General features: G+C 40.6%; 2 protein-coding genes across 2 annotated transcripts in view; both read left to right on the top strand.

Moving 5' to 3' along the window:
• LOC101168313 (bromodomain and WD repeat-containing protein 3) overlaps positions 1-2,516 on the top strand; it is a 30,858-nt gene extending 28,342 nt beyond the window's left edge. The window contains exon 44 of the mRNA XM_011482869.3: positions 34-2,516. Within this exon, the coding sequence (XP_011481171.1) occupies positions 34-1,403 (1,370 nt within the window). The 3' untranslated portion in view covers positions 1,404-2,516. The remainder of the gene's footprint in view (positions 1-33) is intronic.
• Positions 2,517-3,325: 809 nt separating this feature from the next.
• mipep (mitochondrial intermediate peptidase) overlaps positions 3,326-21,189 on the top strand; it is a 30,323-nt gene continuing 12,459 nt past the window's right edge. The window contains exons 1-17 of the mRNA XM_004075846.4: positions 3,326-3,927; positions 3,995-4,168; positions 5,883-5,971; positions 6,050-6,136; positions 6,543-6,606; positions 6,689-6,871; positions 7,695-7,851; positions 7,991-8,039; positions 8,543-8,603; positions 8,787-8,839; positions 9,742-9,895; positions 9,985-10,062; positions 10,804-11,011; positions 12,411-12,520; positions 12,621-12,695; positions 12,988-13,104; positions 17,866-17,987. Coding sequence (XP_004075894.1) covers positions 3,781-3,927; positions 3,995-4,168; positions 5,883-5,971; positions 6,050-6,136; positions 6,543-6,606; positions 6,689-6,871; positions 7,695-7,851; positions 7,991-8,039; positions 8,543-8,603; positions 8,787-8,839; positions 9,742-9,895; positions 9,985-10,062; positions 10,804-11,011; positions 12,411-12,520; positions 12,621-12,695; positions 12,988-13,104; positions 17,866-17,987 — 1,928 coding nt within the window. The 5' untranslated portion in view covers positions 3,326-3,780. The remainder of the gene's footprint in view (positions 3,928-3,994; positions 4,169-5,882; positions 5,972-6,049; positions 6,137-6,542; positions 6,607-6,688; positions 6,872-7,694; positions 7,852-7,990; positions 8,040-8,542; positions 8,604-8,786; positions 8,840-9,741; positions 9,896-9,984; positions 10,063-10,803; positions 11,012-12,410; positions 12,521-12,620; positions 12,696-12,987; positions 13,105-17,865; positions 17,988-21,189) is intronic.

The following is a 21,189-nucleotide window of genomic DNA, read 5'->3' on the forward strand; positions in this document are numbered from 1 at the left end:
CTGATGATTTGAACCTTTATTTCTTTTTTAAAGATCCTTTATGTCGTGTGAACGGCTACAGTAAAAGCGGCAGCAAGTCTGACAGCATCTCTGAACAAGAGGAGAGCACAGCGGTCAGTTCTCAGGAAGCTGAGGATGAGGACAAGGAAGAAGATGCAAACCCAACAAAGAAACCTCCCAGAGGCAGAGCAGCCTCACACGCAAGGAAACGTACAAGTGAGGAGGAAGAGGACGCCAAACTCCGACCCTCTGAAACCTCAGATGAAGACGACAGGGACGTCCGCTCCCTGAAACACCATAATGGAAGAGGCGCGGACGAACCGCTCCAAAGGGAAGCGAGGAGAAAAAGCAAAGTTTCGCCATTGAAAAGCCAAGACAAACAGAAACCTGCCTCAGCGACGAAGCTGGAGGGCGCGGGATCGGGGGAACTGGGCCCGTCTCCGAAGAGATCCAGCCAACGTAAGAAAAGACTCATGAAAGATGAACCAGAAAACGACCGCTCAAGCGACGGATCGGACTTTGAAGCAAAAAGGCCAGTGAGGAGTGCGAGGAAAAGGCCGCACGGGAAGACCTCCTCCGCTTCGGAAAGCTCTGGACTGGAGTACAAACCCAACAGGAAGTCCAGGAGGAAAAGCTCCTCGGACGAAGAGTCCGATCATTCCAATCACATGTCAAACAGACGACGGAACCTTCGGGCGCTGCCCAAAAAGAAATACGCCAGTGAGAATTCCCACTCTGAGGAGGAGGAGGAGGAGGAGGAGCGGGCCCCCGGAGGACAGAGGACACTGAGAAACGGTAACAAAAGAACCCCCGAGTCCAGAGAGGAGCGCTGTAACAGCAGGACACTTCCCAGTGAAACGAGGAATCAGGTAGTTTCCAAGAGGAAAAGGATTTACACCTCAGACTCTGAGGAGGAGGAGGAGGAGGAGGAGCCAGTACACAAAAATAATGGCAACAGCAGATCAGGCCCTTCCAAAAGGGAATCCAAACGAGCAGCTGATGTCCACGAAGACAGAAACACTTCCAAGTCCGACTCCAGCCAGGAGGAGGAGGACCAGGAGGAAGATGTGGGCCGTGCAAGGACGAAGAGGAAAAGCGTGCGACAGCCGAAGCCCAACAGAAAGGAAGGCCGCCGGCGCAGCAGCAGCAGCTCTGACTTGGAAAGCGAGCGGTCGTCTTCAGCCTCCGAAAGCTCATCAGTTCGCTCAGGGCCCCACAGCAGTCCAAAGACGAGCGGCACCCGGGCCGGGGACAGGACTTCCAGCCGCCAGCTGAGGCAGCGCCGCCAGCGGGCGCCTTCAGAGGAGGACAGCGACGAGTCGTACAGCAAACCGCAGAGAAAGAGGCGCGTGAACACCCGCAACCGCGGGAAACGGACGATCAACTATCACGACAGCGAATAAACTGACGAATCGGCCGAAACGTGAGGCTCGGCTGGATTCTATGCTAACGGGGAGACGGGCCACGCCATGGTAGTAGCACTGGAGTCCTGGAGAATTAAATGCTGTGAATCTGTCTCATTCAGGGATATTTATATTTTCTATGAAAAAAAACAAACATGTTTATAGATGTTATTTGAGCTTTTACCTGCTGGGTCATCACAAGGACACAGAGCGAAACCCCGCCTCCCATGATGCTTGCTGGGATTTGGCCGGCAGTGGAAACGTTCTTGGGAATCTCGTCAGCTTTTTTGGGTGCTATCTAAAAAATATAAATAAATTAAAAAAAAAATACCTCTGTTTAATCGAGCATATTGCCGGCTTGCACTAAGAAACACTGTAATGAGGTATTTCATACACTAGTTTTGCATTAGAAACTCAGGGGTCAACTAAGTTTACTGTAGTCTCAGACGCGCAGTCGTTTACGATTCCAGATGGGGAGATGTGGAAGCACATGGACTGACTGGGACGAGCAGACTTTTGACTACAGCACTCCTTTGTAAATCCACACACCTAACGCTCGACTGTATTGTGAGTAGACATGAGCCAAATGAGCAAAACAGAATCACTTTTCCCCCACCAGTTTTGTTTTGTTCCGCATTAGCCCTTGTTTTGTAGAGAATAGATGTACATATGTGATTTGAGAAAACAGCAGATCGGTTGTTCAGACGGCATTTATTTAAATCTTAGGGTTTTTTTTCTCTAAACATTTAACTGCATTGTCTTGCCATAAGTCACAAATTGGTCCCTTTTTTTTTTTTTTGCTTTTGCCAAGAACAAATAACCAAAAGTACTCGATGCAAAAATGCTGTGATTTCTCATATTGGGAAGACAGATTTATTGTTTCCTGTGTTACCTTGTTTCAGTATTAAATTCTTTTTTTGGGAGTTGAACGAGACGCGTTGCAAGTCATGTTTTTTTGTTTGTTTGTTTATGGTTCTAAATACAGCAGTTTGATGAATCATGTTTTTCATACGACACATTTAATAAACTGATTTCACAGGAAAAACTCATTGTGGTCGTGGAGTGCAATGAACAAGTTATTCTTCCTGTCAATAAAGAAATGATTGAACTTGACTTTCAGACTGTTTATCACATTTATGCTACCCAAAGGTTCTTCTCTTGCTTTTGTGTTTAGGAACCGTTAAATGTCTATTTTCTATTTCTAAGAACTTACAGGAAAAATGAAAACTATGGTTGGTGTTTATGTTTAGGGAAAAAGCCCCAGAGTGACATTATAATGTATGTCTGGTTCCTAATTTCTTTAAAAAATATCTTGGAACTGCTAGAAGGGAAAAACATATTCATTTACTTTAGAGGTTATTGACAAGATTGTGAAGAAATAGCTTAAGATGATTCAAATTAAACATTGTATTTCTGGGTGCTTCTTTTATCAATCTGTTTCTCTTGATTTATATTAAAGATTGATTTGATGTGGACTTCCGGCGGAGTTGTTTGACATTGCTCTTAATTACGGGTCAAATTTTGATTTATGATCAATTAAATTAGTTTCCAAACAAAAAAATTTTTTTTTTCTTTGGAAACTAATTTGATTGATTAGACGTTAAATAGCATTAAATAAAACGTTAAATAGCATGTTTACGGGTTTCTATTTTTAACCTACCATCGTTTTTTATATTATTTTTAAAAAGAAATTACAATTTCAACAGTTTAGTTTTAGCTCAAAATCATTTCTGCTTCTCTATCTTAATAGTACTTATAATAAATACACGTTAAAATATATAACCTCGTATAAATAAAATAAGAAGTTCTAAAGATTACTGCTGGAAATGTGCAGAACAGGTGCAGCTCCCTGCATCTTTGGGCTTTTATTTTTAAAGAGCAAAGAAACGTATCGTCACTTCCGTGCGCACACACGACAGATTTCTAAAGCTTTTCGCTCTTTCGACAGATTTCTTCTTTTTAACACATACAATAATACAATTCTGTTTTCGTTGTGGCTTTTAAAAAATATAATTATATTTAGATAAGTAAATTCACTAAAATTATACTCTTGTAAAATTAACGTGAATGGTGTTTTGTAGCAATTGTCTTCACGAAAATGTCTGTACGTGATCCCTAATAGATTCGCCTTGATTAGCCAGGTAGCTAACATGTGAGGAACACTTGTGTTTATTCGTAGAGCAGTTTCTTCAATAATAATAACAACAACAACAAAGGACGTGTCTTGTTGTCTGAGTAAAAAAGCTTCTTGTGTGTTGACTATGTTTAACGAGTATTAGCGTTCGTAGACGAGATGACCTCAACTCAAGTCTAAATAAATCTCTTAGCATGCCCTCTGTCAGACTTAACAGACTTTAGACAGCTTAGTTAAATAAAAATGTCTGCGTGTAAAAGGCTTGTTTGTCTCGTCAAGCAAAGGAGCCTGTGGGCTCCCACACGCAGAAATGTTTCCACGTGGTCCCCGGTTGGAACCGCTTTTAATGCCAGAGCCCACAAGAGGCAGGATTTCTTTGAGAAGAGCGTGGTAAGTCTGACAGAACTTCCAACGCGGTTGAAAGGGGAAACACGCAGGTGGTGCCTTTTGGTTGCAGGGTTTGTTCGGAGTGCCCGAGCTCAGCTCCCCCGAGGGGTTCCAGGTCGCCGCGAAGACGGCGTTGAGGAACACGGAGCGCCTGGTGGGGCAGGCTTGCTCCTCTCCTGCGGGCGTTGGGACGGTGGAGTGCTTTGACCAGCTGTCAGACGAGCTGTGCAAAGTGGCGGATCTGGTGAGTCCAACACCAACAAAAGGAACTTTGCAGCAAAGCTGGAACAAATCAGATGTGCTACTATGATATTTCAAAAAACAAAACATAGTTTATTCAGTGACTATTAATCCATCAATTTTATATTCCTGCAATCCAAGCAGATGGATCTGTCTCTTAAGCAAGTTGTTAATTGCATCGACCTATATATACTATTGTAAAATCGTTTCAAAATGAGATAAATAAAATATATCGATATTGGTAAACACCATTTGGATTGAGTATGTTTATTTTACTAAAACATAGGCCTTCACAATAAATCGCAGATTTATCTTTTATCACTATATCAAGTTGTGCAATATGCATATCGCAAAAGTTGGTAACATTTGCGATAAATTGTAACCTTAAATGTGCTAAAACAATCTTATGTCAGCTTGATGTGTTTAACGAACCCAATAAATCCAGTAATGTGTCTGACCAATCGGATGGAGCCCTTCTCATGTAGACAAGGGTCATTTGGAGAGTAATTTAAGATATCTTGACTTTTATTTAAATTAAACGGTTGCAGTGAAATGAAAATTACGTATTTGGTCGTTTTGCTATTTGTTCATTTATCGCAAGTTATATCGTCATTGCAATATTGGGCACTAATACTGGGTGTTTTTCTCATATCGTGGAGCCCGACTATAACATAAAAAAGACTTTGTGCCATCACAGCGGACAACAGACAAACAAATGACCGAACCATCGTTATGTTGCTGTTTTGAACCAAAATCAAACAAAGCTGTGTCGCTTTGCAGGACATAGTTTCTGCAGAGCGGCAGGAGTTCATTAGAAATTCACCTCTGAGTTTGGTCGGGGCCGTTGGCGCAGAGCAACCCCCCTTACCCAATCTGTCTACATGCTTTCCCACTAGCTTACAGTCCCTCACAACCCCAATCTGACATTACCGGTGCAACAAAAATGGTGAGCAGTATTGGAGCTTTCCAGCCGTCCAGTTTTGATCCAGATTCTTGCTCAGCTAAGTAAAACAAAGGTGGAAGCATAAGAATAGAGCAGAGCAGGAAGCATGTGGCCCACCCATTGTGTTTTCTACGTCACATATAAGCTGCTTTTCAAACTGCATTTTTTCAGCTGCTCCTGATTCACAAAGATTAGAAAAAAAAAGAAACTCAGAAATGCAATTTTGAGTTTAATTTTCTTTATACGTGTCCTTCATCAGAGAAAAGCCACAAAAGCATGTTAAAAACACCCAAAATGTTCCTTAGAATGGGCCTTTAAACATTTTTGGTGGTTGTTCTGGGCTCTTTAGCATCACGGCCGTTTTTGGTCTGACATCGGTTTTCCTCTTTGAAGATCATTGGGAACATCCAGCTGCTGGGAGATTGTCTCATAGCCTTTAACGAAAATGTCTGGCTTTTCTTCTTATCTCCATCTCATCTGTGGTTCATGTTTAGACATCATGTCACCAGACAGCAGCGTATACTGTTGTCATGTTTCACAGAGGCAGACTGACCCATTCTAATTCTAATGACCCCTGTCATTAGAAGACATATCTTCATTTAACATGTTCTTGTGATCAAACCATTTTCGCTCAGTTCTGCTTCATTAGTTTGTAAAGCAAAGAAAGCAGAGGTTAAGTCTGCTTTTTAATTGGTGATTCCAGTGTGTTTTAGTCTAATCTTCCAGTTCTTGAAGCCTTTCTAATTTGAGATTTTCCCACTTTCTTAACACGCAGGCGGACTTCATAAAAGTTGCCCATCCAGATCCAGAGTACCGGGAAGCTGCAGAGAAGACCTGCATCGAAATTGGCACCGTTGTGGAGAAGTGAGACTCGATCCTCAGCAACCCTGAAAAAAAAAAGGTTTTGTCAGAACTGGAGGGGGAATGTTTCCTGTTTTTCAGACTGAACACTAATGTGGAGCTATGCCAGAGCCTGAAGAAGTTGCTGGACGACCCAAAGATTGTGGCTCAGCTGGACCCTGACACAAGGTGATTGTTCTGCTGTATCTGTGTGGTTCTGGTCCACACAGCCGTCTGTTTAAAAAGGGGGATGTAAGAGACGTAAGGGGAGTAAACAATCATTGATGTGTACTCATTTTTTAAACATTTCTACCATATTTGAGTGCTTTCTATGTTTGTTTCTTGTAATTTTGTAAGATTACTGTTTGTATCAATTTAAGTTTGAACAGTTGGGGGAAACAAAGAGCTTGGACTTGAAAAGAAGTTAATCTTCCTTTTTGATCTTTTCATATTCATTGTTAAACTTCTATTTATTATGTTTAGGTTTTATTTGATCTTTTTGAAATGAGTAAAAAAAGAAAAATGGGTAAATAGGCAGGAAATAATTTGAAATTGTACATCTAGAGGTTATATTTTTTTTCGTTCCCTCTTTTAGGCGAGTGGCAGAGTTGTTCATGTTTGACTTTGAAATCAGTGGAATTCATCTGGATGAAAAACTGGTGAGTCGGACACAATCGAACGTCTTGTCGACAATACAAATGCGTATTTTTATCTGAGCCATCCTGTCCTCTTTCGCTGCAGAGGAAAGAAGCCGTCGGCCTTCACGTCAAGTTGTTGGATCTGAACAACGCGTTTCTGATCGGTTCTCACACGCCCAACAGAATAGCTAAAGCCGCCATCCCCCAACACCTGCACATGCACTTTGGAAGTGAGGGCAGCTTCATTCAAGTCGGGGGGCTGCACGCGGACTCGCCTGATGACTTGGTGCGTGAGCGGTCTGAATAAATTATTCAAGTTTTCCTCATCAGAACAGAGCGGATGCATAAAAAGTCTTTGTGAAATTTTCATATTTATTAGGTTTTTACTTTGTAAAATCATATTCAGCGTTTAAAAATAAATAAATAAATAAAATAGTGTGCATGTGTCTGAATTGCATTAAAAATCCAGGACACTAGATAGTTTTTTTTTTCAGGGGTTGGGAGCATTGAGGTAATTTGAACAGTGTCCACTTTTTCCCAGCAGGTGGCGCCTTTGTCTCATTCAAGGCTTTGGGTGTCATAATGCTTCTTTGATCCTACATTTTTGTTTGGCATCTAAATGACTCTTTCATAGTTACTAACTATCATTAGGCTGTCTGAGCTGATGGACTGAACTGTTAATCATTTATGTTTACGGGAGGACTCACTCTGACACAAAAAGTGTTAAAAGCAGTAAGACAGGATTTTTAGAAAACAATCAGCACAATTGAATGAACCCTTGTGCTATCCTAGGCATGTTAACGTTGGGAGTGGGGTCATCTAGACCCACTAGACGGTGCTCTGAACCTTTTTTCTTCAATGATTTGTGATCTTCACTGGTGTCCATGGATTACATGAAATCTTTCCACCTTTATCCACCTTTGTCATGGTAGGGAGAACACGTCAGAGTAAGGGTGGGGTCATCTAAGATAGCACAAGGGTTATAGCCGACATTCAAACAGTCAGGAAAGGGTTTTAGAAATAAAGCAATTAGAAGTACAGATGGTTTTCAATGCAGATTTGTTTGTAAAAGCCTTTTAATGTATCTCTGTCCCATCTCCACTTTGCAGCTGCGAGAGATTGCCTACAGGGTTTATCTCTACCCAAATGCAGACCTGCTGGACTGCTTGGAGGAGCTTCTGAGGTGCAGATACAAGCTGGCCAAGCTGGTGGGCTACAAGTCCTACGGACACAGAGCCCTAAAGGGAACCATGGCCAAATCCCCAGGTTTTCAGAAATAAATACATATTTTGTCTTTATTATATTGTCACACATAAGCTCTTGTATTATTTTTTGTTTTGACCAAAATTCCTAATTTTTCAAAGTTTGTTTTTAGTTTGAAATGATTTTTGCTTTTTTGTTGCAGAAACGGTCATGAGCTTTCTTCAGCTGCTAACTGACAAGCTGTCGGACAGGTACCACAACCTTCGGCTTTCTGCAGAGCTCCCTATCCCGTCTGTAAAACCATCAGATGTTTTCTTAAATGGATTTAGATGCGTTTTAACAAGGAAATGGGCAATAAAAGGCGTTTTCTGGCGAGCTGCTTGGATGGATAAAAACACGACTTCTTCACTTGTGTGATCAGCCCAACTGTTTTCGGCGTCTCATCCAGTGATCGATTGACACAGAGTCTCTGCATTTGACCTTCCAAGAGCAATTCAATGTTTGACACGTTACAAACGGCAAAAAAGACAAAAATATTAGGGTAGACCAGGAGACGGAGCCCGTTTCTCAGGCTCGATTGCAGGCGTGTTAGTCTGGCAGCCCGTCCAGGGTGTTTTCCATCTGCCTTCAGCCAAAGGCATGCTGGGATAGGCCGTGGCCCCCATTGACCCTGAGCAAAGTGAGGTGCGCGCAGGCAGGAATGAATGCCTGCAGTCAGGTAGCTCCTAACTTGTTCTTCCCTTTTATCTCTCAGAACCAAAAAGGACTTTCAGATGATGAGAGACATGAAGAAGAAACTCAACCCTCGTAACCCAGTGAGCTTTTGAACAAATCTTTTTATTTCAGCATTGTAGTCGATACAGGTGAGGGTGTGTCCGTCAGCGACACAACATGATCCTGTTTCTCACTGGTCAAACACAATAGCCCCAGAATATTTGAGTTGGTCAGTTTTTTAATTGACAGGTTTAAACTAAAATAATCCTCCGTTGTCCCCGCAGGAGCTGATGGCGTGGGATCACCCTTTCCTCAGTGGCGTGCTGCGAGCTGAAAGGCAAGCTTTGTTTTTCAGCCTTCAGTCATTTGATAAAGTCAGCCCCGTTTGTGTCCTTGTGGCGGCTTTTCCATCTTTTCCAGCTCAACATTGTTGTGGCGAGCGAGTTGTTACTGTATCCCTGGCGATTGTCATCTACTACAAAGGCGCGTTAAAGGAGAAGCATGGGAGCTCGGGAACCAACTTTGTCTGAGATGAACAGATCAGTCTGGAATATGGACAGAATTTCTTTTAATGTTTGGGTTCTCTCTCTCTCTTTTTTAGTTTCCTTTAAACCTAATTTTGAGATGTTTTGGTGCATTTTTTTTAAATTGTAGAGTTAAAGATCCACAGAAAACACAACTTTCCATCTGGACACAATAAAGCTACCCACTCCATTTGTTTTCAGCAAATATGCTTTAGTGATTTACCCCCAGCCAGAGACGGATTTGTTCTTTTGGGTCTTTTAAGGTGGAATTTTAGTCTTGTGCCTCTGTTCAGTATAGTCTGGTGCTTTTCCCCTCTGAAAAAACATATTTTGAGTTTTTCCCACCACCAGTTTGTGCTGATCTTTCTGATCTTAAACTTCACAAAAATACAGACTTGTATTTATGTATGTGCTGTTATTTATTGCTTACAATGGTATAAAGCTTAAAAACTGTGAATATGTGATGTATTTTGGGCTCCATAAGGAGATCTATTTTAGGCTTTTGTGGCTCCATGAGGAGACAGCAGATGGAAACTAGTTTAAAGCTACAATCTGGCATATTTGCAGTAGTTTTGTTTCCAAGTATACAATGTCCGCTTCCTTCTAATATATACTATTGTAAACCACAACCTTAAATGATGCATCGAGGCTAAAAAATTCTCCTGAGGAGATCTGTCATTGCTAGATTATTGCTGAAAATTTTGGCTTGTTTCAGGTTTAACATTGAGCCCAGTCTGTACAGCCCCTACTTGTCTCTTGGGGGCTGCATGGAGGGCCTGAACAGCCTTTTCTCCCAGCTGTATGGCGTCTCCCTCATGTCAGAACATCCCAGCGCTGGAGAAGTGTGGAGCGAGGATGTCCGCAAGCTGGTACAGCCTTCAGTGACCGCACCATACCCCGTTGGGCCTATTTTATTTTGAAGGGCTTAGACCAATGACTCGTCTGTGTGTGTCCTCAGGCTGTGGTGCATGAGACGGAGGGATTGTTGGGACATATTTACTGTGACTTTTTCCAGCGATCAGATAAACCTCACCAGGTAAATGCAATGGAAACTGCATACATTAACCTTCTTTTTGTGTGTTTTATCAGTACACGTCCTTCATTTGATAAAGCCTGAGAAATCGATTTGATTTGACCTCATTTTTACTAATTGAAGCTGTTTTGTTGCACATGTTCACTCGACACATGCTATGTGTTCGTATATGGATAATCTAAAACTTCTAATCCTAGATCTTTAAGCCAAAACAGAAGCAAAGGTCCAAATCTGAGGAGTTTCAACGAAATGATCAATTTAAGCCTCACCTGAGGCGTCTTCATGCGTTATTATCCACGGATCAATAAAACCGAAACACAGATTTTCTGCCTTAAAAGTTCCAAAGTTTTGGAAGAAACGGGATTGGATTGATATTTTTGTCACTTTCTTGTTACTTTTCAGCCCTCACAACTTTGTTTTTTTCTGTCGTTTTTATTTATTTCCCCTTTATTATTTAAAAGCTACAAAAAGCCAGGACTTGATGCACATTTACATGAAAACTGAACATTTTTCATGGCAACCTTAGACAAATGCATCCTTGGAAATATGTGCGTTTTAATGAATAGATCTTTACTGAGTTTATTACAAATGCAAATGATTATCCTAAATGAATGAATGAATCTTTGGGTTTTTCCGTCTGGCGCTCCCCGCCCACTATAGAAATGTTTTTTGTTTTTTTTTACGGTCAATCAGTTTTTGTTTCATCCCTCACTACCCTCTCCTCCCCCCCCCCCCTGCATCCAGGACTGTCACTTCACCATCCGGGGGGGGCGCTGGTGCCAGGACGCGGGCCGATACCAGCTGCCAGTTGTGGTGTTGATGCTAAGTCTGCCCCACCCCACCAAGAGCGCCCCCACCCTGCTGACTCCTGGCATGATGGAGAACCTCTTCCACGAGATGGGACACGCCATGCACTCCATGCTGGGACGCACTCGCTACCAGCATGTGACAGGTGGGGCTGGAAACCGAAATCTTTCCTTTTACCGGTATTTATGGAATTATTAGCAAAGAAGATTTAGCGAAGGAAGACGGCTGTCAGTGTGGGAGATGACTTTATTTGAGTTCTCTTTAGAAAAGCGATGGCAGTGCTCTAAAGATATGGATTTCACAGTTTAAATATTTTAAATTTAAGCCTAAATGTAATCAAAAATTAGAGGACTTGTGATCAAATGAGTCCTAATGAACAGTTTAACATCTTTAGTATATTTTTTATTGTGGCCTTATTGTTGTATAAGTGAGCACAATTTAAAGTTCCACTCTGAGCATCTTGGGATCTATTTTCAGAGCGTTCCCATCGGTCTTTTATTTATGGTTATGACTTTTGGGCTCAAATTAAAAAAAAAACAGTGTCGTTTTCCAGGACAGTTTCTGCAGAGCAGCAATCCTTTATTTGAAATTTACATCTACATCACACAATTTACAGCTGCGTTTATATGGACAAAAGTAATTGGAAAGAACGCCTGATCGGAAGAAAAATGCATCAGGTAAACACGCCGTTCGGAAAAGTCTGCCCCATCAGACTCGTTCGGATCAAAATTTCTTTCCGATGGAGATAGGTGGTTATGCCGATTGTTGATCGTTGTGCATGTAAAGGGTTCATTCTGATTGTGTGTCACTACTGCTCTGGTTTACGTCATGCATAGACTGTGCGGTGCTACAGAGAAAGCTTTGGAGCTCAAACAGGACCGACAGGCTGCTCTGCGAAGGCCCAAAGCGAAGCGCCGCTCCGCTCTCTTACACCCCTCACGGGGGGGTTGGGGGGAGGAGCGGGGAGGGATGTTGTTAGCGCGTGTTAGCCTCTCCTGGGAGCTCCGTTCTTCTTCCACGAAAAAAGCACTGACCACACGGATTAAAAACGAAATGATGAGCGAACAGGCGCTTCATAGTATTCAGAACATTAATAAAAGCACGTTTAGAAGATCATCTCGTATGTTACATAAATGTATGTGACAGCTAGGTTTGTTTACAACGGGACTCATTTCCAGTTCCGGTATTTTCAACACTACTGCGCATGCCCAAATGATTTATTCAGACCGAAAGTGTGACCCATGTGAACATTTGTTATAATCGGAAGTTTTTCTGGGCCCATGTACACGGTTGAATTTTAATCCGACCATTGATCCGATCAAGATATTTTGCGCATGTAACCGCGGCTAGTGTGTGAAGGACCGTTGACACAGCAACTCCACCCCCTATTCCCCTCAAGTCCCTAAGATCTTGGAGCAGGCAGGCTTGTTGGTGTGTGTTCTACATCCCAAAAATAAGCTTATTTTTTTCATCTGCTCCTGATTCACAATGTTTTGAATAGAGAAATACTCAGAGGTGTGCTGTGTGCCTCTGCTCTCTTCCAGGAACCAGGTGTGCCACGGATTTTGCAGAAGTTCCTTCCATTCTTATGGAGTACTTTGCCACAGACTACAGAGTCCTCAGCCAGTTTGCTCGCCACTATCAAACGGGACAGGTACCCCCCCCCCCCCCCCAAGTGTTTCAATCTGCAGAATCACAGATTTTCCGTCGTAGGCGAGCGTTGTGCTGATCGCAGCCTCCCTCTGTCTCTTCAGCCTCTGCCAGAGAGTATGGTGGCTCGTCTGAGTGAGTCCAAAAAGGTGTGTGGAGCTGCCGACACACAGCTGCAGGTAAAACTACACACCTCTAGAAATAATCTTTTGAAAGATTGACTCTGCTGCTTTTCTGCGCTCTCCTTACTTGAAAGTATCAGAAAAACAGTTGGGAATAAAGTTTACAATGAGAGGATTTGACAGAAAAAAGCTTCACATATCTGATTTTGAAGATGCTATTTCCCAATAAAGGTCCAGGAAGACAGAGTTCAGTTTGTAGTTTGTAGTTTTAGGTCAAAGTGCGTCTGTTTCATGTCAATAAAGGTTTCTGCAGAATTAGGAAAAAAAAGTTGTTTGTTGCTTCTTCCAGATCTTCTATGCAGTCTTGGACCAGATTTACCACAGCAAACCGCAGAACCGCTCCACCACAGAAATCCTGAAGGACATGCAGCAGAAGTTCTACGGCCTGCCGTATACCCCCAACACGGTAATTCAGATTTTGAGTGTAAATCTTCATCCCACCGTCATTCTTGAGAATCTGCTGTTCTGTTTGATTCCAGTCTTATTATTATTTTTAAATGTAGCGCTTTAATTCAAAGTCTTAGCTTTGCTTCAGGTTAAATTCTTTTAGCTGTGTGAAGAACCAAAGCTCGTTGTTTCTGCTCTTTTAAAGCCCAGCTTCAATAACAAACCTGTGGGAGGTTTCCCTCAGGAAGCTTTGAAACTCTTCCTCCTCACACAGGGGTGGAAGCTATGAAGCCAGGAGGCAGAATGGAGCCAAACCAGCCATATTTCACCTGGCACTGGCTGCCCATACATCATTTATTCAGGGCTATAATTATGCAGGTTGACATCAGGAAGGGAGATTAAAGAAGCCCTGCATTTGACTCACAAATATTGGTATCCCAGCATGCCGTTCTCCTCACAGCAGTCCACCCACGCTCTCCTGCTTCGGCGTCTTTATGGGTCCCTCTTGGAAGATTAAAGTTTATGTTATTCAGTTTCTCACAGCTGCAGAGATTTCTCTGTGAGCTTTTAAGCTGTGTGCTCAGTCACTCGGCCTTTGCAGAGCCGCCATCTCAGTGCAGATGGTCGCACCGGTGGAGGTGTTTGTTTGGAGAGAAATTTCTGTTCATTTCATGAACTCGATCACAAGAGAAGTTTTAAATTTTTTGGAAGTGTGAATGAAAAATAAAACAAATTGGCAGTGGGCTGTTTACACTGGGCCAGAGAGGGAAAGCCTTTTGGAGACTGAAAGGGGGGGGGTTGAATTCCAATGATCCATTTTCACATGATTGCTTCCCGAAGCTCGTGGGAATGTGACGAGCCTGGAGGAGCTTTCTTTTTTTCCCGACTGACCTGTTAAAGTAGAGCTTTCTGAGCAAATCCACTCAATGTGAATGGCCTCATCACAACAGTTCTAGGGCAAACAGCTCCTATATTTGGGCCAAGATGTAAAGATAATGAACGTAGATGGAGATTAGGAGCAGCATCACGTTTCCATACAGCAGCAGCTGCTCTGTAATGTTATGCTTTCAAATGATTTTCCTTTTAAAATGAACAGTTTTCTCCTATTTTCAGCAAATAAAAGAGATGCCTTACTGTTTACACGTTTTGATTTGGTGTATTTTTGCTTTCAAGCTTTAGTATTCAGTAAAATAAAAAAATCACAGTCATATCAAACTAAGGAGATGATGAAACGCATAAATAAATAAAAACAGCCAAATAAAAAAAACATGCAACTCACATTTGCTTATAGTGATCATTAACTAAAGTCGGGTAGAGTTTGATTTATTGCTTGAAAAGCAGTGGGAAGAAGCAAACTAACAATCTCAACCCTACTGAGTTCATTCATTTGATAGTTTTTTGTAGTTTTGGTAATCCGGTTGTAATCCAATAGATTTGTTTTCAAGTAATAAAATCAAGTGGTTAATAATGATTGATTATCGACAGAAAACATTTATTCAGGATTTCAGTAAACAGTAACATGAATCGCATCAGATATGTAATCCTCATTGATTATAATTACAATACAATTTCAATAAATCCAGGTATAATCCAGATATCATTGCAGATCAAGTTATCAGGTAACAAAATGGAGTTCTTATTGATTATCCTCAAAGAATTCTTTAATCTTTTCAGTAAACATTAATGATTCACACTCTATGTATATGTAATAATCATTGATTATCATTGGATCACATTAAACCACTGATTATTGCCACACATTGCAGATCAAGTATTTTGGAGTTTTACATAATCCAACAGTGAGGAAATTTCCCACTCTGATCATCTTTTTATCTATTTTAAGAGTTTTAGCTACGATTGTACCATTTTTAGGCATAGTATTTAAAAACGGTCTTGTTTAATTGGACATGGTTTCTGCAGAGCAACAGGAGACAATAATTCTTTTCTGAGATGTGGGTGGGACCTTTGGCTCGGACTAAGCCCGCCCCCTTCCCATCATCCATCTGTTTACAAGCTCTCCCGCGATCTTAGTTCCTCTGACACCACCAACCTAACTTTACCGCAACAACAAATATGGCGAACGATATTAGAGCTTTCTAGCCGTACAGTTTAGATCCAGATTCCAGCTCAGACGAGGAAAGCAAAGGCATACTTGGATCCACTTGTCTGCAGGTGGATGGATCGGAATGGAGCGGAGCAGGGAGCTTGTGGCTTGCCTTAGTAGTTTCTACGAAACACCTACAAGCTTTTTTCCAACTGCATTTTTTTTGTCTGCTCCCATTTCGCAATGATTTGAATAAAAAATACTCAGAAATGCAATTTTGAGCTTAGTTTTCGTTACACATGTCCTCCATCATCAGAAAAATGCTTTAAGGACATGTTAAAAACACCAAACGCATGATTTTCATAGGAGTTGGTCTTGTAAAACTGCGAAAAACGTCCTCAAACAAATTGTGATGAGGACGCCCCAAAACCCGACTTTTGTTTGTAAAGCAACAAAAGCTCTTTGATGTGGAAGAGTGGCGGGAAAAAGCCTTTGAATGCAAGGATCAAAAGGATATTTTACTGACTTGTGACCCACTTGTGCTGTTTAGAAATGATGACACGTCAGCTAAAAGGATTAAAAAGTCTGAAAATCATTTTAGCGGCACATTGTTACAGCTGCCTAAAACATCAAGGCATCGTAACAAACTGTCTACAATCCTTTTCTTTTGTTTGCAGTATAAATATTAGCCACAAAATGCACGACGATAAAAGACTACCTAATGCAAATATTTGACTCCCACCAAAAAGCAGCTGTGCTATTTGTTTGTTGCAGTTTCCAAACTTGTGATCCGTGCTTACCTTTCTCTATTGGGGACTAAGAAACTAAACGAGGAACAAGTCCCAGCACTCCTACCACTTTTATTTTAAAGTATTCATAGTTTAACTGTTTCTGTGGGATCCATCTCAGCTAAATTGCTCTGCAGCTGCAGATGGATGGACCCCCCCCCAAACACAAGAGTACTGAAACTTCCTGAAACTTACAGCAATTCACTTTCATTGCTTCTCAAATTTTACCTCGAGACAAAAACCTGGAAAAATAAAAATGAAAACAAGTTTTACCTGTTGGCATGATCCAGATCCAAAATCTCTGTTTTTAAATTTACCCCTGTAGGGTCAAAAGGTTTTTGTGAGATTCTTTAGAATTGGAAGCTCCATAATCAACCTTCTAAGAATGAGCAATGTCGGGAGAAGAGAAATATTTTTTGGAGACTTTAATAAGCAAACGAATAATCTTAACCTCATCTAGTCCGTGTCCCGAGGACATGGTATGAACTCGTGTTGAGGTCTCAACTGACTTTTCATCCATGCTGTGCACATTTACTTTAAAATAATGAAGCAAAACAACAATATTTTGAAGGAATTCTTCTAATAAATTGGGTTTACTATTAAAAAGGGAAAAAAACGGAATGCTAGGTATTAAAGTGACCATACAAAGCATTCAGGATTTTTGATTTATTCCAATCCCAGTCTAACTCACAGCAGTGAACCATAGCCTGATGGAGCTGCTGCGGCTTCAGAGGAAGTCTGTAACATTTCAAAAGAAGTTCATCTCCTCCTAATGAACTCAGCGCTTTGGTTTATTTGCTGCCACAGAAGTTAGAAGTTATGGGAGAAGACATTAAATGGTTGAGGAAATGACTTCCCTGTGCTGTTCAGCTCTGAACTCTGCTTCTAAACTCAGTAATCATTTGTGAGCAAATACAGCTCAAAATACCTTTGAGATGCTTCAGGATTCTCCCTTTCTGGTGCGCTAGGAGTTGAATTCTGACATTTTTCTTTGGTTGGAGGTGTCTGCAGTCTTCTATGGTTAGCTTAAGTATAGCTGAATTTACCCACAATCCATCATTAGAACTCCTAGACCCCTCCACTTCTTTCCTGGTGCTTTTAGTCTTGTAAGAATTTCTTGGAAAAGGCTTTCCTTTGTACCATTAGATAACATTTCTGGAAGCTGGAACAGGGCTCTAGACTAGAATTGATGGCTGTATTTTCTTTAGCAAAAAATGTTCAATTTTTCAGTTTTACTTTGTAGATAATGACATTTGCATCTGCAAATTCAGTTTGTCTCGTAGGTTCAGCCATTTCTGGAGTCTTTTATAAAGAAAAAAAACAATAAAGTTGCATAAATTACTTGTGAAAAAGGTTCTTGTCTGCATAGAACTTACATAAACATCATAAAAACCTAGTTTTTCTTCAACCAACTGTCTTATAACTAGTAGAGCAAAACACACATGGCCTCTTTGCCTTGATGCAGCATGGAACAGCTATCGCCTAAAATGATTCATGCAAATTACTTTTGATATTCCATCATATTGGAGTCAATGACTCCCCCAGATGCTGCAAAAGCCTTTCAGGTTTCCACTGTGGATGCAATTTTTAGTCCGGTTTTGGACCAGTCCAAAGCCACATTTAAGAAACCAGCTGCGACTAACTTTTATGTTTTTTTTTTTATACTTTCAACTTCTAATACACTTTTATTCTCACTAATATGCATATACATGTGAAAAAAAATATGCATATACATACATCAATCTGGGCCTGTTCTCTCAATTTGTTTTATTCAAAAACCACATCAAGCTTTAGCAGGATTTTGAGCCCAATTCTACATTTAGCAGAGCAGAAAAAACTGCAGCTCTTCATCATCATCTGTGGTTGTAAAGTCACAGTGTTGTCATGTAAACAGTGCTTAACCTGCTTCCTGAAGGCTTTTTTTTTCCACTTGTGTTTCTCTGTTTAGGCCTGGCAGTTGAGATTCAGCCATCTGATTGGCTACGGAGCCAAGTATTACTCATACCTCATGTCTCGGGCGGTGGCCTCCATGGTGTGGAAGCAGTGCTTCATTCAGGACCCTTTAAACAGGTCAGAGATCATTTTAAATACTCTGCGACATGTATTTATGCAGGACAGGCCTGAAGCGCTCAGAAGAGGAGCAGTTTGATTGTCCTAGCAGATATTTGTTTGGTGAGATGGAAAAGCAGTTCGTCTGTTTACAACAGGTAACTCGAAAGGCTTAAAAGGAAAAGAAAAACTTAAAAGCACAAAGACTCAAATAATGTAATTAAAAACACACATTTGGAGACAGCTCTTGTTCTTTTTGTCTAAACAGAGTTTGTGATGCCGTGGAGGGTCCAAAATGACCCCCATAATGGCAGCAGATGTCAACAAACTCAATTGAATAATGAGAAAACGTGCTGGTCTACAACTTCCTCAAATTCAACATATTGTGATAAAATCATGTGAGCTCAAATGAACACGGTGAAAGCAGGGCAGGAGGCCAGGAGACAGCAGGGAAGCTCAGCTTATGAAAATGTCTTTTGGACAGATACATTTCAACATAAAAGCCCCTTAATGAATTCATCTAAGTTAAAAATATACGGACAATACGAGTGTTAAAGTGTTGACAATTGTCAAATATGAGCTACAGTGTTATGAACGTGGGTGATGTGGAAGTACCCAGGCGCAGAGAGAAGGAGGAGGAGGCATGAGGTTCCAGGGAAGCAGGATATTTAATAAAGTCCATAAAACTTCAAACAAAAGAACACTGCTTAAGCAGGCTAACCAAAACTCGAAACTAGAAACTTGAAACTCTCAAAACGGGACTAACATAATATGGACCAGCCCAGGAGGAAGGGAATGACGAGACTTAAATACATACAGGACTGACGAGACACAGGTGAACACAATCAGCAAAGATGGGGACCAAAGTGAAACTCGAAACCAAAGTACAAAACAGGAACTTTTCAAAATAAAACAGGAAGTGAACTGAAAACACGCCAGAACAAAAAGAGAATCAAAACACAAAGGCAAAGAAACTGCAACCATTACATACAGTGCTGTATTAAGCCATTTTTGGGGTCACTTTATGAGTTATTAGTGTATTAAAGCAGTGCAACATATTAGTCAGTATGTTGGTGAGGGTTTTTTCTAGAAAAATTGACTTAATTCTGGCAAAATTGTACATTGTGGGGGTTTCCTACCTTGAAAAAGTTGTTACAGGATTATATGGATGGATGGATGGATGGATAAATGCATTGTATTTTTTGTCATCACTGCTACAACAAATATGGAAATGGTGCTCTTTGGTCAGCGCATCATTCATACATTAAAACAATCATTTACAGTGGTAACATTTTACATCTAAAAACAATAAAAAGTTCATCGTTCGGTCATTGAAAACAAGAAATTATAACCAATAATTTGAAGATAAATAAAGTGCATCAGTCATTTAACAACAAGGATATACAATATCAGTAGTAAAATGGTTCAAACCAGAATAACTAGACAGAAATGATCACATGACCACAGTTACAGTGAGTTTTAAAAACATTCCCCTTTGCACAGTTGCAGCAGGTGCAGATTAAGACGCAGGTGTGCTGCATTCGAGGGATTCTACCAAGATGGTCCAAGATGGTTGGTGTTTATGGGTTATTACATTTATATGGCGCTTTAAAATTACCTCAGTCAAACAAGGCGCTGTACGAATAAAGCTCAAGCGACAATAAAAATGACAAAACAATGAAAGATAAAAAAGTGACATAAAAATGTAAAAACACCAAATAAAACAGTGAAACAGAGCAATCCAATCCACTTAATTTATATGGCGCATTTCCCAAACAGTTTCCAACGCGCTGTACAGTGACTAAAATTAGATAAAAATCATTAAACAAAATAAAAACGAGGAAAATCCAACAATAAAATGAATAAAAATAAAAACAAGATAAAACAACAGTTGAAATACAGATAAAAGCACAGACAAAAACACATGACCACACAACTCACGCGGTGTTAAAAGCCAGAGAATAAAAAAAGTGTTTTAAGACGGAATGGGAAGGATGTAGCCCCTCTGTCTTTAGCTCCATGGTCTAAACTTATAAAAGGTCTCCTATCGAACTCAGGAGTTGGTTCTAGGTATTTTGGTTCCATAATTTGCCAGACTATCCCGTTTGGAACGTGTCCCAACTCTTAAATGAACTTAAAAACTGTCCGATCTAAAAACAAAAACGAAGCACCAGACTAAAATCCGAATGTTTCATTGAAGTACCCTTTAATGACCAATGTTGGAGAAGACGAGTAGAACAGAGATGATTTTAACTTTAATACCAATAATAGTTAGTCAAACAAAAAAAGAAATCCACACTTTCCTTTAGGCTCAACCTGCTGTAGCTCCTTTTACCCATGACCACCCTGGGAACTTGGAATCTAAATGGAGAAGGTCTGTTTTTAAACGTTCCTCTTTGTCAAGGTAACCCCAGAACGCTTCTTGTTGAAGTCTCCTCACTGGTTTTCATGCATTCTGCAGCCACAACCTACTTTCTGACTCCTGTTTCCACACGTCTTTGTATGCTAAACAGCAACATGCCTGTTCATTCCTTGAGAAATCCCTCTAATCTCTGATTGATGCGCGACATTTTACAGTCAATTTGCTTAATCCTCTGTAACTTTCTTTAAATTGAAAATTCTTCAACTGCTGGAATGGCCCCAACGTGTCGGAAACGGGGATTAACGATGCAACAAGCAACTCTTACAATGTTTAAAAATCGTTCCATTAAAACCTCATTCCTAGACGAGGAGAACAATGATGGAAAATGATGGCATTTGGTTTTCATGAAGTATTTGTCAACTGTCTGAAAGACTGTAAATGAGTCTAACAAGGATGAAAGGAATAAAAAATATCTGGAAAAGGCCTTTTCTTTCCATTTCACACCTGAGCAAAAGTACAGAATTACAGTGGAACACAAATTAGACGTGGGGTTTACACCGCAAAGACTCAATCTGAAGAAAGACTTTTTTAAGAAAAATTGTTTTGTTTTTTCTGTCTTGCAAAAAAAAACTCATTTTACTAGTAAAATAATCTTAGCTTGAGATAACCTGTTTTAGTGACTTGGATCTTCTTACTTAATTGGCAGATTATTTTGCTTATTTGGAGAAAATCTTTCAAATGACTTTTTCCTGATGGTCCTGTCTTTGTAGTTTATTCAGTGTCCCTTTATATTTATATATATCTATATATATCTATATATATATAGATATATATATAAAGTCCTTTGTGCTACAGGGTGCA

This window comes from Oryzias latipes, chromosome 13 (genome assembly GCF_002234675.1).
Source record: "Oryzias latipes chromosome 13, ASM223467v1".
NCBI classification, from domain to species: Eukaryota; Metazoa; Chordata; class Actinopteri; order Beloniformes; family Adrianichthyidae; genus Oryzias; species Oryzias latipes.